The following is a 12,971-nucleotide window of genomic DNA, read 5'->3' on the forward strand; positions in this document are numbered from 1 at the left end:
ACAAAAATAATAGTTGTGCATTTTTTGGCTCTAAATGACTAAATTACACCATTCACATTCAAATAAAATAAGCACATATTAGTTTATCTTCACTTCAATAAAAACCTTAATTTCAGTAAATTGAAAGTGTTTAAACATCAAAATATGTCATACATTGTGAGTCTCTGGTGACATCTGCTGGAATAAAGAAAAAAATAATAATTACATGAAATGACAAGTATGGCCAGTAGATGGCTCCAGAGACTCCCAATGTATGACATATTTTGATGTTTTTACAGTCTTCATTATACTGTAAAACAGGACAATGCTCCACAGTCAAATCTGATTGTGTAACAAAGAAAAGACAAAGTAATAATTGTGTTACTTGTCATTTATTTCAAACGTCAAACATACAAATTCCATCACAAACTCTCACACAGGGGTCAGACTCAGACTTCGACCCGAGTGGAGTGTTTATATATAGACAGGTTTGTCTAAACTTTTCAAGGACAAATGTCCTCATAAGTACCATAAGTGCCATGTTTGTATGATGGTTAGGTTTAGGGGTAGAATTTGGAAATACACATTTTCATTAGCCTGATATGAAATCAGTGGAGGTCAATGAGAGATCACTAATATACAGTAGTAAAAGTAACCTGTATGTGCGTGTGTGTATGCATCTCTATATTTTAGTATTTCCCAGTATTTGAGGGTTAATGGCACTCAATGTGGTTCAGAGTAACATTCAAAAGAAAAAAGCCCAACAAAAACCTAAACTGTGACTAATAGTGCTTTTAATTAAAAACTAAAAATTCACTAAAACTAAAATAAAAAAAATAAATAAATACAATTATTCAGGTTTGCAAATCGAAATGATCCGAATCTGACCATCATCAGAAATTAACTTTAGTCTTTTTTCGTGAATAGTAATGCATGCAATTTGCTTACCATCAATGGGGTGCTCATGCAGACTTTCAGGTGTTGCACAATGGATGAAATTTTTATGTTTTTTTATTTTATTTTATTGAAAGTAATAATCAGGCACAAAAAGTCTTGGGTTATCTGAGGTCATAGCATGCACGTACATTAGAAACTATATGGATCATTAATCGTAAGTCATGGCTAATCTGTTCTGTCTCATTCACTTATGCAAAAAACATGTTTTGCTTTTAACTCATTTGTTATGAAGATAAAATCAAAACAAGGATGCACCCTATCCACCTTCATTTTCAATGTAACTAGGGCACGGCCATCATCATCTTTGAATAGAGCTTATTCGCAGTAACGTCATCTTTGATTTTTAACTTGAATGAAAATGAGGCTGTAAGGGATGTACGTACAGTCTCTTCAATGGCACGTACGGTATAATGCTCTATAAAGTTCTTTGGTCCCATCTGATTTTCCACAGCTCATGTTGTCTGGAGTTTTTTTGTCAACTGAATGTTGTAGGAAAGGTATCGATCTTTCATTCATACAGCCAATTGAAAAGACTGTAAGTCTATCCCTCAGAGCTTCATATCATTCCCATTAAAATCAAAGATGGCGCTTGTGGCAGGGAGGAGGGTGGGGCGTGGCCATGATGCTGCACACCCGGCCCCTAATCAGGCTAATCAAGCCCTCATGAGGGATAAACGCCTAGAGGTGGTAGTTCCAGCGAGAGAGAGTTACGGGCATCTGCCCGGCATGTGTTTGTCTTTTCGTTTAAGTTTGTTATTAAACTATTTTTACATTGTTAAGCCAGTTCTCGTGTCCTCTTTTCCCTTTAACTGTGTTACACTGGTGTCGCAACCTGGGAAGGAGGAGGGATGCGCCGTAGTGGAGTTGTCGCCACTACCATCCACCGGGAGACAAAGGAGCCCGGCCACCTGTGTGTGGAGGAACGTGAGGGGAGGAGGGGTCCTAGCCGACTGCCCGGAGTGGTCAGTGCCACTGCCAGGGGCGGAGGAGACCCCTACCAGCTGCTAGAATGCGGTGGGGTCGAGAGGACCACTGACCGCGAGCAGGGAGGGGCTCCTGTCCGACTGCCTTCAAAGGGAGAACTGCTGCCAGGGGCGGGGGTTATCCCTTCCATTCAGTGGAAACGCGGCAGGGCATTCTGTCCACCAGGACACCAGGACTGCCTCTGATCCGCCCGGGGAGGGGTGGCTGTCATCCACTAGAGGGTGGAGGAGTGGCAAGAGCAGCAGTTCCAGGGAGAGAGAGTTACAGGCAGCTGCCCGGCATGTGTTTTTGTTTGTCTTTTTGTTTAAGTTTGTTATTAAACTATTATTTACATTGTTAAGCCGGTTCTTGCCTCCTTTCCCTTTAGCTGTTTTACAGAACTGTTTTGAATGAGGCGTTTGTGGACCTTTTTTTTGGTATGAGCCACTTGCAGCTATTTTAGCGATACAAAAATGCTAAATTATGCTGCTGTGTGGCAATGTATGTCATGTTTTTATCATGAATTATTATTTTCATAGACATATTGGTTCGGAATGACTTTTGAAATATATTCCACTATGGATTACAGATTACAAAAAAAACAAAAAAAAAAATTATCATCAAGAATATGATTTTTGCACTAATATCAAAGGTCTTACTAGAAAAAAGTAATTATGATACAATGTGAATTTTCTTGATAAAAAACATGATTGTGTCTGGTAACATGTGCATGTAAAATGGCTAGAAATAGCATTTTATCTTAGCATAAAGCTGACCATTTACACAAGGTTTATTTCTATTTCTTCTGCTCCAAACTTACTTCAAACGTACTTCTCTGTCTGCTCGTATGAATGTAACACATCATAAGAAAGTGTTTCACCTCTGTTCAAGTGCACTTTGAATCATTTATATTGTAGCGTTTGTCATTGAAGATCACGACCACTGAACTCTTTTAGTGTTTATTGAACACTTCACAAATATAGGGCTACTATTATGGCCGTAACCCACGCCTTTACACTCAATATCACAGCCGTCTAGCTCTTGTCTCACAGTGTTCTCACACACACACACACTCTCCCGGAGGAGTCATGAACATAAAGAAGAAACTCCCTTCCTCCCACATAAATAGTCCATGTGAGGTGGCTGCATGTTGAATTTTTTTTTGGAAGGGTCATTTTGGGCCACTGAAATCTCTGATGTGGGTAGAGGGTCACTTCCTGTGTTGTTCTGTATGTCACGGGGTTTGGACAGTTTTTTGGGGGGAAAAGAGGGGGTGGAGTGACCTCTGTATGGGGCTAGTCTGTCTCTATGTAGGGCTACCTTTTTCCCTTTAGGTGGCATTTGTACCCTGTATACCACCTCTCCTATTCTTTCCAGAACCAGACATAGGCCTACCCAGTGACAGTCTAGCTTATGGCAGCATCATTTTTTCCTTCTTGGGCTGTATACCCAAACTGACTCACCTACATGGAAGTGTCTCCCCCTACTTTTGACATCATAGTTCCTCTTTTGCCTCATGCTGATCCCTAGAAAAGTATGGGCTGTTTCCACGACTTTCTCTCCATCTGGTCCTTCTTGCAACAGTACTGCCCCCATGCCAATATTGCTATCATCCGTGTCTATGACAAAAGGCAGAGCAGTGTTAGGGGGAACAAGGAAAGTCTGAAAGTGTGTTAAATGCTTCCTGGCAGTCTTCAGACCAATCGAAGTTACAGTCTCTCTGCAGGAGGCAGAAGAGCAGCGCTCCTACACAAGAGAACCCCTTCACAAATCTCCTATAATAGGAGGCTAGCCCCAGAAAACCTTTCAGTTGCCTCTGATCAGTGGGTGTTGGCCAGTCTCTGATGGCACAAATCTTCTCCTCCAAAGTGCCAATGCCTTCACTCCCTAATTTGTGGCCCAGAAACTCCACCTCACTTCTCATAAAGTGGTTGTGGCATGGTCGTGTGTCGGTCTGCGGGAGAGAGAGAGAGAGAGAGCAGTAAGGCTTGTTACCTGGTTTGTAATTATCTCTAACACATGTGTTGTTATAGTGATACGGAGAGAGACATTTAAGGAACGCCAAGTGTCGAAAGGAGGAGGCGAGAACCGGCTTGATAATATAAATAATATTTTTGTAATAAACTTAAACAAACGACACAAACACACACATGATGGACATGTCCGTACACAATCTCTCTCTCGTCACACCACCATCTGCCATCGGCCTTTATCCCTCTCGGAGGCTTAATTAGCCTGATAAGGGACCGGATGTGTATAATCACGACCCGGCCCTGCCCTCCGTCCTGCCACAGTGGCATTTATCAAGGTGCAACTTCAGGACGGCTGCCGCCACCCTCTCCAGCACTCGCCGCAGGGCTTCGAGGGCGGCCTCGAACGAACCACCATGGATTAAAAGGTCGTCCAAGTACACAAGGAACTCCTGACTGGGAACTCCACTCAATACCTTGTCCATGAGCCTCTCAAATGTTGCAGGGGTATTGCAAAGGCCGAAAAGGAGAACTTTAAACTGCCAGAGACCCTTATTTGTGCAGAATCTTTGGAGCAGACTCTGCTGACAGTGGCATTTGCCAATAGCCACTTCGAAGGTCAAGGGTGGAGAACCAGGATGAGCCGGCCACTAAGTCGACTGACTCGTTTATTCTAGGTAGGGTATATGAGTCTTTTTTTGTTACTTTATTTAGTGGCCTGTAATCTATACAGAACTGCCATCTGGAACTTTTCTTCCGGGGCACCATGACAACTGCCGAGGCCCAAGGGCTTTCCGATGGCTCAACTATACCTGCCTTCAACATTAACTCTTTGTCTGCTGCCTCCTGTCATGTAAGGGGAAGACACCGTGGTCACATTCTGATGGGCCGGGCATCTCCGGTATCAATAATATGCTTCACAAGATGTGTGAGGCCTACTTCATCATCATTAAGAGCAAAAATGTCTTTGAAATCTGACATGAGTCTACCTGCTGCTGTTGGTTCAGCCCATCAGTTTTTAGCCCACATGTCTCTTACTGCCGAAACCTGCTCCAAATCCTACTCACTGAGTTGTATGGGTCTTTGGGCTGGGCCAACCTGGGGTAGCACGTGTTTTGTATTTGAATAGCAATTTGGGTCAAGCTGCTGATGGAGGGTTGTTGGATGTGTCATGACGTGCAGTGAAAGGCTATGGTCTGAGGACACAGCAGCAGGGGAATGATTTGAGGACTCCATAGCGTACACAGATATGGGCGAGGGACCCAGGCAAGGGGAGGGTGGGGTCATTTGCACAGAGTCCATCAGGAAGAGCAAGTAAGTCTCTGCTTAAGTCTACTACACAACCTATAACCTTCAGGAAGTCTAAGCCAAGTATACAGGGGTCTTGCACTTCAGCCACCCATGTGTGGAACGACACAGACAGGCCTCTGACATTGAACAGAAAGGTCCCCTTTCCTTTTATTGGGGCGAAATCACCAGTCACAGTTTTTAGTCGAGCTGATGTCGGTCCTACTGCAGTCCCCTCTGGGACCAGCTCTTCAGAATCAAGTTGCATTTGATCCTGTGTCGACCAGGGCTGTACACACGACTCCCTCCACTAAAATTGGTATGTGGCAGAAATTTCCAACATAAGTCCACCCCACTGTTATTACTGTCTCTATAGGGGCCGATGTAGCTTCACTTAAAGTATTAGGGTGAGCCAGCTGCGTTTGAATACGTAGTTCTCTTGGGCTCAGGGCTTGGATAAATCGTCTCAAGCTAGTTCATTCTGGACTGTGGGTGGCATGTCAGCGTAGGCACGTTTGCATAGGCTTTCAATGTCATTAGCCAAAAATCTTAATGGCTCTCCATTTTGTCTGCGCCTGTTATTAAACTCAGTCCTTAAAAGACAGGCTGATAACATTGTCCAAAACGTCTAGTAATAACAGGCTGAAGAATGTTTGATTGGAGACACAAAATGCCGTTCCCCTCTTCCCCACTGCTGTTTGTCGGGAAAGGAATATTGTTTTTCAAAATTTAGTTTTTGTGTCTCACATTGAAAAACATGCAATAAAGAATACAAAAAAGATAAAAGCGCTCATTGCACATGCTCGAGATGCTTACACTTTTTCAAAAAAGAGCTCTTTTCCACTTACATTTACACTTTACATTTATGCATTTGGCAGACGCTTTTATCCAAAGCGACTTACAGTGCACTTATTACAGGGACAATCCCCCCGGAGCAACCTGGAGTTAAGTGTCTTACTCAAGGACACAATGGTGGTGGCCGTGGGGCTTGAACCAGCGACCATCTGAATAACAGATATGTGCTTTAGCCCACTACACCACTTCAAAGCCCACTCATTATGCACAACCACTTACCAATGGTGAGCGGTGCGTTATATCATATAATGAACGTACAAAGAAGCAAAAATATTACAGCGCTTGTTGCACATGCACGAGACGCTCACACTTTTTCAATAAAATCTCTTTTACACTTCAAGCCCACACATTATGCACAACCTCTTCCCAATGGTGAGCGACAGATTATATCAAATAATTAACTAAACAAATTGCCCTCTGTCCCTTTTGTGAACGTGTGGCGAGCCCTTACTGGCATTTCCGATTTGGTGCTGAAGACGATCGAACATGGTTATATAATCCATTTGCATGTCGGCCACCCCGTTTCAATGGTGTTCTGTATTCCATTGTTCCTTCTGAAGAAGCGCAGGTGTTACAGGCCGAAATACAGAATCATCTCGTAAAAAAAAAACCTGATAGAGGTTGTTTCAGATGAATTAATAAGCCTGCTGTCCCATTGCGTGAATGCATGACAAACTCTCATGAACATGTCAGACTGGGTGTTATGATACGATAATAATCGATACGATTCAGTCTGTACACCGGCCACCATCGCTTCACTGGTGCTTTGCAGTCTGTGGACCGACCACGTAGAGATTCACAAAAAAATGCGATAGAGACTGTTCCAGACTGTGACACACACAGTGGATTTTACAACCGTTATTACGTGCTCTGGAGAAGGACGGCGGGCTTTGGCCCGTTCTAGTTCTGAGACGCTTGAATTGTGCACTAGTGACACGCCCATTCGTATGTTAACTCAGAAACAGATCTTATCGCACATCCGTCCTCAGGACTGGTTTGCGTCAACAGATCTGAAGGACACGTACTACATGTACCAATTACACCGTGTCACAGGCGAGTTTTGAGATTTACCTTCTGTGTATCAATTTCCCTTCAGTTTAATACATTTTAAGGCCTGTTGCTGTAAAGTAAGTCTTCAATGAACATCTAGATTACTATTGTAACCCCCGTTAGGGAATGAGACGTTGTGTAGAATGAAGCGACACTAGTGACGTGCCAATCATAGGAGCACGCCACGCTAGCCGCACCTTTTCTCTCTCTATGTTTCTCACATAGAATTAAAGTGGCTGGGGCCATTTAACGCTATAACAAGCATCTGGTAAGGCATTCTTTTTCAACTCCTATTCTTTCAGGAGGAAAAGACCCCTCGGACACCACATCCTGCCCAAGCTGGGGGGAGATTAAATGTGGCTATACATCACATGGGGAAGGGCGCGATGTGCAAGTGGAACACCCGGTCAGCCGTTCAGCATTACCGAGTTCTAAGTGCTTGGACCTGAGAAAATACGGGACGAGACCGACTCAACCCTGAGATTGTAGAATCTCGTAAAGATATTGGGTGTTGCCCAGCCCGCCGCTCTGCAGATGTCTGCTAGGGAGGTGCCATTAGCCAGTGCCCATGAGAACACCACACTGCTCTTAGAGTGTGCTCGAACCCCCAAGGGAGTGGAAAAGGCCTGGGTCTGATAGGCCAGCCAAGGCATTTACGACCCTGTGGGCAACTTCTGTTGGAGACAGCGCCCTTTTCCGCTGTCTGCCACAGCAAACAAAGAGCTGCCCAGAACATCTAAAGATCTGTGTGCAGTCCACGTAGGTACTCAAAGCACGCACTAGAAACAGCAATGATAAGGCTGGGTCTGCCTCCTGGGCAGCTTCGCTTGCAGATTCACTATCTCTGAGGGAGTCCTAGAAACCTTGGGCATGTAGCCCGTTTGAGGTCTTAGGATGACATGAGCATCTGCCGGACCAGACTCCAGGCAAGTGTCACTGACAGAGAACACTTGCAAATCCCCAACTCTCTTGATGGAAGCGAGCGCAATCAGGAGGCTATCTTCAAGAAGAGAGCTCTAAGCTTGACTGACTCTAGTGGCCCAAAGGGAGGTCTATGAAGGCCTGAAAGGACCATGGAGAGATCCCATGAGGGGAACAGGCATGGCCTGGGAGGGTTCAGCCTCTGGGCAACTCTAAGGAGCCTGATGATCAGGTCGTGCTTCCCTAAGGACTTGCCGTCCACTGCATTGTGGTGAGCCGACATGGCGGCTACATAGACCTTCAATGTGGAGAGGGAAAGTCTCCCTCCAGCCTTTCCTGCAGATATGGGAGCACTGACCAGACTGCATACCTCTACCATAAAGCTGCCTGGTAGAGGGAGCTCTGGCTTGGTTGATCGTGTCAAAGACAGCATGTGATAGGCTGCTTGGATCTTCCGCAGCCCGTCCAAGGGCCAGACATGGAGGTTCAAGATGTCTGGGTCTGGGTCGATACATCGTCGAGTGATTGACAGATGGGGAACCTTACTTTAGTTGTCAAGTTAAAATAGATTGATATGGAGGCACATTGATGTCAACACTTGACACACAAACCTCAGTAATGGTTATACTCAACAAACATCATAAGTAAAACATGAGCTCTTAAAATCATCACAACTATTAACAACAGTCACAGAAAGCATAATTAGACTAACAAAAATGTTGTTGTCGTAACATTCATTCTATGATACTACATTGTTTATACTGAATGGTGACTGAAGCTAACATTCTCAGGAAAAGACGTGCAACAGAATGTCATTATCAGCAATTCATCTCAGTTCATTTTCATCTTTCAGGTGGACTGTGCTGCTTTAAATCTATGTAATTTTAAGTGTTCCGTTCCATATAAAGTAATAATCAGGCATTACTGGAAAAAGTCACAAGCTATCTTTAAATCACTGCATGCACAAACAGCACGGACCATTAAACATTAGACATAGCTCATTTGTTCTGTCTATCAGTCAAACTCTTTGCTTAAAACTCATTTGTTAAGAAGATAAATACAAAATAAGGGTGCACCCTATATGAAAATGATCAAAAAAGAAAGAAAAATAAATGGTGAATATTTGTAATTGTGGCATGAATGGTGAATCTGATTAACACCTGGTTATGTTCAGATCTCTCCAATCTATAATCAATCAGTCTTTAACTTTTAAGGTGGTTGTAGTTTAATGGTAAACGCTGTTGAGAGGTAAACAATTATTAACTGAATAAGAAATAACTGTTGATTATAAGAACTGATTTCACCTGCGTCATCTTATAAAGTTTTATCCTGGCCACTATAAAATAAAAACGACTTATCCCCATAAATTACTCTTTGTCTACAAAACATTTTACAAAAGACTTCTTCAATTAGGTGGTTACATGACGTGGCAAAATAGGATTTCTTGAAAGCAGTAGTCATTTCAAAATATCTTTAGTTATTAGTCACACAATACAGTAAATAATCACATAATATGATACACTTTTAATGACATTTTTTGCTGGACATGAAGATTCTAGACTTTTCTGTAGGCATGGAAACCCTTTATTTTCAATGTAAAATATGCAAAAATGTGTCGTCAAAGACGTGTCACTGTCACTTACCTTTAATAGAGAGCGACACATTCACATGAAACAGACAAACTGGAAACAGTTCAACACAAGCGGTCTTATTCTGAGTTTGGGTGATCATTTGTTGGTGTCTCATCATGAGGATTCATCTGTTCTTTGTTCTGTTTTCAGGTCCGTTTTTTAAAGTTTCCCCCAAATGTTATAAATGGCAAATTTAGTATAAATGAGAAATTAATGAACAGCTGTATTCATGTTTTACATTCAACCATTTTCTAACTTAACGCAGTTGGACTATTCGTATAGCTTAATATTGTCATTTTATTTCAATGTATTATTAATAGTTAAAAAATGCAAATATAAGAAATGCAATGGTCTGTAGAAAGCTAACTCTATTACAGATAACAGTGTAAAAATGTTCATCTCAACTGAATTGTTTTAACAAGATTTCATTGCATTGTAAGATTATGTATAGATGTATGTGTGCATGTATATATTATAGATTATTATCCTGAATTATTCCTTCATTATTTCCACAGTTCTGAGTCCCCGTGTCGGCTCTCATTTGTTTTACTATGTTCCTCTGACAATGAGCTGGTCATCTGCACAAACATACTGCAGACAACATTACACTGATCTGGCCACTATTGATGATCAGACAGATTTGTTAGAGTTGTTAAAAGCTGTACCCAATGATTTTCCCAATGACGACTGGATCTGGATTGGACTCTATCGGATGGGTTACACTCTTCCCTGGATCTGGTCTGATCAGAGCAACTCCACATTCCAATCATGGGGTAGCGGACAGCCGAACTATTTCGATGACATCAAAATCTGTGTGGCAACATCTGCTGCTGGATTCTGGAATGATTGGAATTGTAAAGACACAGTTACATTCACTTTTTTCTGCTACAGTGGTGAGAATTGAACATTTATTGCACATTTCACCAGTTTCACACAGATCACGTAGTTTAGTTAACATTTAATCTACATCTTTATTTCTGGTCACAGACAGAAAGACACAGACTGTGAGAGTGCAGGTGAAATCAAGTGGAAATGTGAATAATCCTGCAGTGAAGAACGAGATTTTAATGAAGGTGAGTACATACAGTAAGTGGCTAAAGCGCTGTTACAACCCTGTCTCAACATAAAGGACACTGAAACAGAATTGCCTGTGAAAATTATGTTTATGCAACTTCAACACAGCACAGGTTAGAACGGGAAGTGCAAGAGTTCTACAGGAAATGCACGAACAAGCCAAAGAAAAGGATATAGTAAGAAGATATACAGAATATTGAGTAATAAAAGTCTGTTTGTTTTCTCCAGATTGAGCAGAAACTGAAGGAGAAGGGGTTGGCAGAGAATGCAACACTGTCATGGAGAACCCAATCAGATGGAAATATCTTCCAGAAGTATCGGGAGAGTGATGCCGCTGAGCAGATTTGCAGTAAAACAAATGAATGAATAAAACTTTACTGGCTGATTTGTAAAAGATATGATAGACTTTATCTGTTGGAGAAAGTAATACTATATTAATAGGAAACTTCTACTGCCATATTGACCTTAAATTATTCTTTAATAGTGAGTCATTCCATGGAAGACGGAAAATGTTTTTACAAGCTTAAATATATTAGCGGAGTGTCTATTTTCACGAGTGTAGCAGAGATCTGAAGGGAGTCACTTTCTTTTTAGAAATATTCCAGATTCAATACAAGTTCAATGTTGATTAACACACAAAAAGGGAGTTTGTGAATTAATCAGGGGTGGAAAGAGTCTTTAAGGAAGACTTTAAGTGGTACATGGGGGGTCACATTCTATTCCTTTTGAGATGTTTCAAATGTATGTCATTCTTGTATCTTTTAAGCCCAGAAATATTTGTGTTCATGTACGATGCACAATTTTCTGAAGTGTATTTGTGACTGATGGAAATATTCTGCCTGAAGTAATTCTCTACATAAGTTGATACTTTTCTATCAGGAATTAGAAAAACTTGATAAATTCTAAACATAATTATAAATTATTTTATCATCTCTTCTTTCCTGGTAATTCAAATGAACACTCTCTCTATCAGGGGCAGATACTATTTAAAATGAACTATATTATTAAAATGTCACAGTTTTATTATATTAGATTAATACTTTTAAAGCCATTAACGATATTCAGCCAAAAGCAGTGAGTGGTTTTCTCATTTTCTTGTTAATGTTGTTTGATTAATAGCCTTTTATGACACATTAGACAATGGTCTATTTGGTTACAGTAACACTTCAAGTGCAACATTTTGATACAGATCTGCTTTTAGTCCCACTGTTTACATTGACTCTAGACATAACTGACTGTGTTTACATTGACTCTAGACATAACTGACTGTGTTTACATTAATACCTCGTCAAGATGGAGTTTGCCTGCATTATGAAGTGTTCTTGATCGTTTAGGCACGTACCCGCATTAGCGCTCGCAGAGCACACACACACACGTGTAAAGCGCACAAACATTAGCAGCCTGTCAATCAAACACGTGCGGCTACAGAAGTGAGGAAATAAAAAGTAAATATTTTATATTTTATTGAGAACAACCAGTGGTTGTCTTCCTATCGCCATCGATGTAATGAGCATCCCTGGTCTAGATGTAGAACATAGGCTAAATTTAGAAAATTACTCTAAAAAACTAAACTAAATCCTCAATATCGATGATAAACTTTTAGTCACTCTTGGGAGCCCAAGACATCTCTGATCGTTGATAAAAAGTCCAATGGGAATTGGCGAGTGGTATTTTCATGTCACTCCCTGCACATATGGGTATAAAGAAGCTGGCGTGCGAACCGCTCAATCAGGTTTTGTGCTGAGGAGCCGAGAGAGAAGGTCCCGGCCATTTCAGCGAGTAGTCCAGTATTGTGGCAGGAGGGACACAACGTCTCGTTCCCTCCATCAGGGAACGGAGGTTGTGGAAGTAACCAGGACGTTCCCTATCTGTCACTCACTCGATGTTGTGTCGATGAAGTGACACTAGGGGTCCCCTACACAAACTCCACAACTAGCTGGACTGTGTTCCGTGAGCTGGCGGGTTGAGACAGGCAGACTACTGTGTGCCTCGTAGCCAGCGCACCAGGCCGACACGTAACCTCCCCCGACACTGTTATGTGCATCAAACAACTCTTCGGGGACAGAATAGGGGCAGGCTAGCCCAGTCGTGCCTTTTCCCTCTTATTTAATTTTTCTCCCCGAAAAGAGTGAACATTTTTTAACCAACTGGGACTGCCAGTATCCATGTCAGGGGGTGGGGGGGTGTCACTCCCAAAGGGAAGACAACGTGGAGACCACACACCTCTCAGAGAGAGGAGATGGGTGGGGGTATTTTGAGTGGAAATATGTCACATAGTCTTGCC

At 42.1% G+C, this 12,971-nt stretch overlaps 1 protein-coding gene across 1 annotated transcript; it reads left to right on the top strand.

Moving 5' to 3' along the window:
• The first annotated feature begins 9,454 nt into the window (after window positions 1-9,454).
• On the top strand, window positions 9,455-11,763 carry LOC127643407 (C-type lectin mannose-binding isoform-like). The gene is made up of 4 exons (XM_052126117.1): window positions 9,455-9,763; window positions 10,129-10,506; window positions 10,601-10,686; window positions 10,916-11,763. Exons 1-4 carry the CDS (start codon window positions 9,730-9,732, stop codon window positions 11,051-11,053), a joined length of 636 nt encoding a protein of 211 aa, XP_051982077.1. The 5' UTR covers window positions 9,455-9,729; the 3' UTR covers window positions 11,054-11,763.
• The last annotated feature ends 1,208 nt before the right edge of the window (window positions 11,764-12,971 follow it).

This window comes from Xyrauchen texanus, chromosome 1 (assembly GCF_025860055.1).
Source record: "Xyrauchen texanus isolate HMW12.3.18 chromosome 1, RBS_HiC_50CHRs, whole genome shotgun sequence".
Lineage (NCBI taxonomy): Eukaryota > Metazoa > Chordata > Actinopteri > Cypriniformes > Catostomidae > Xyrauchen > Xyrauchen texanus.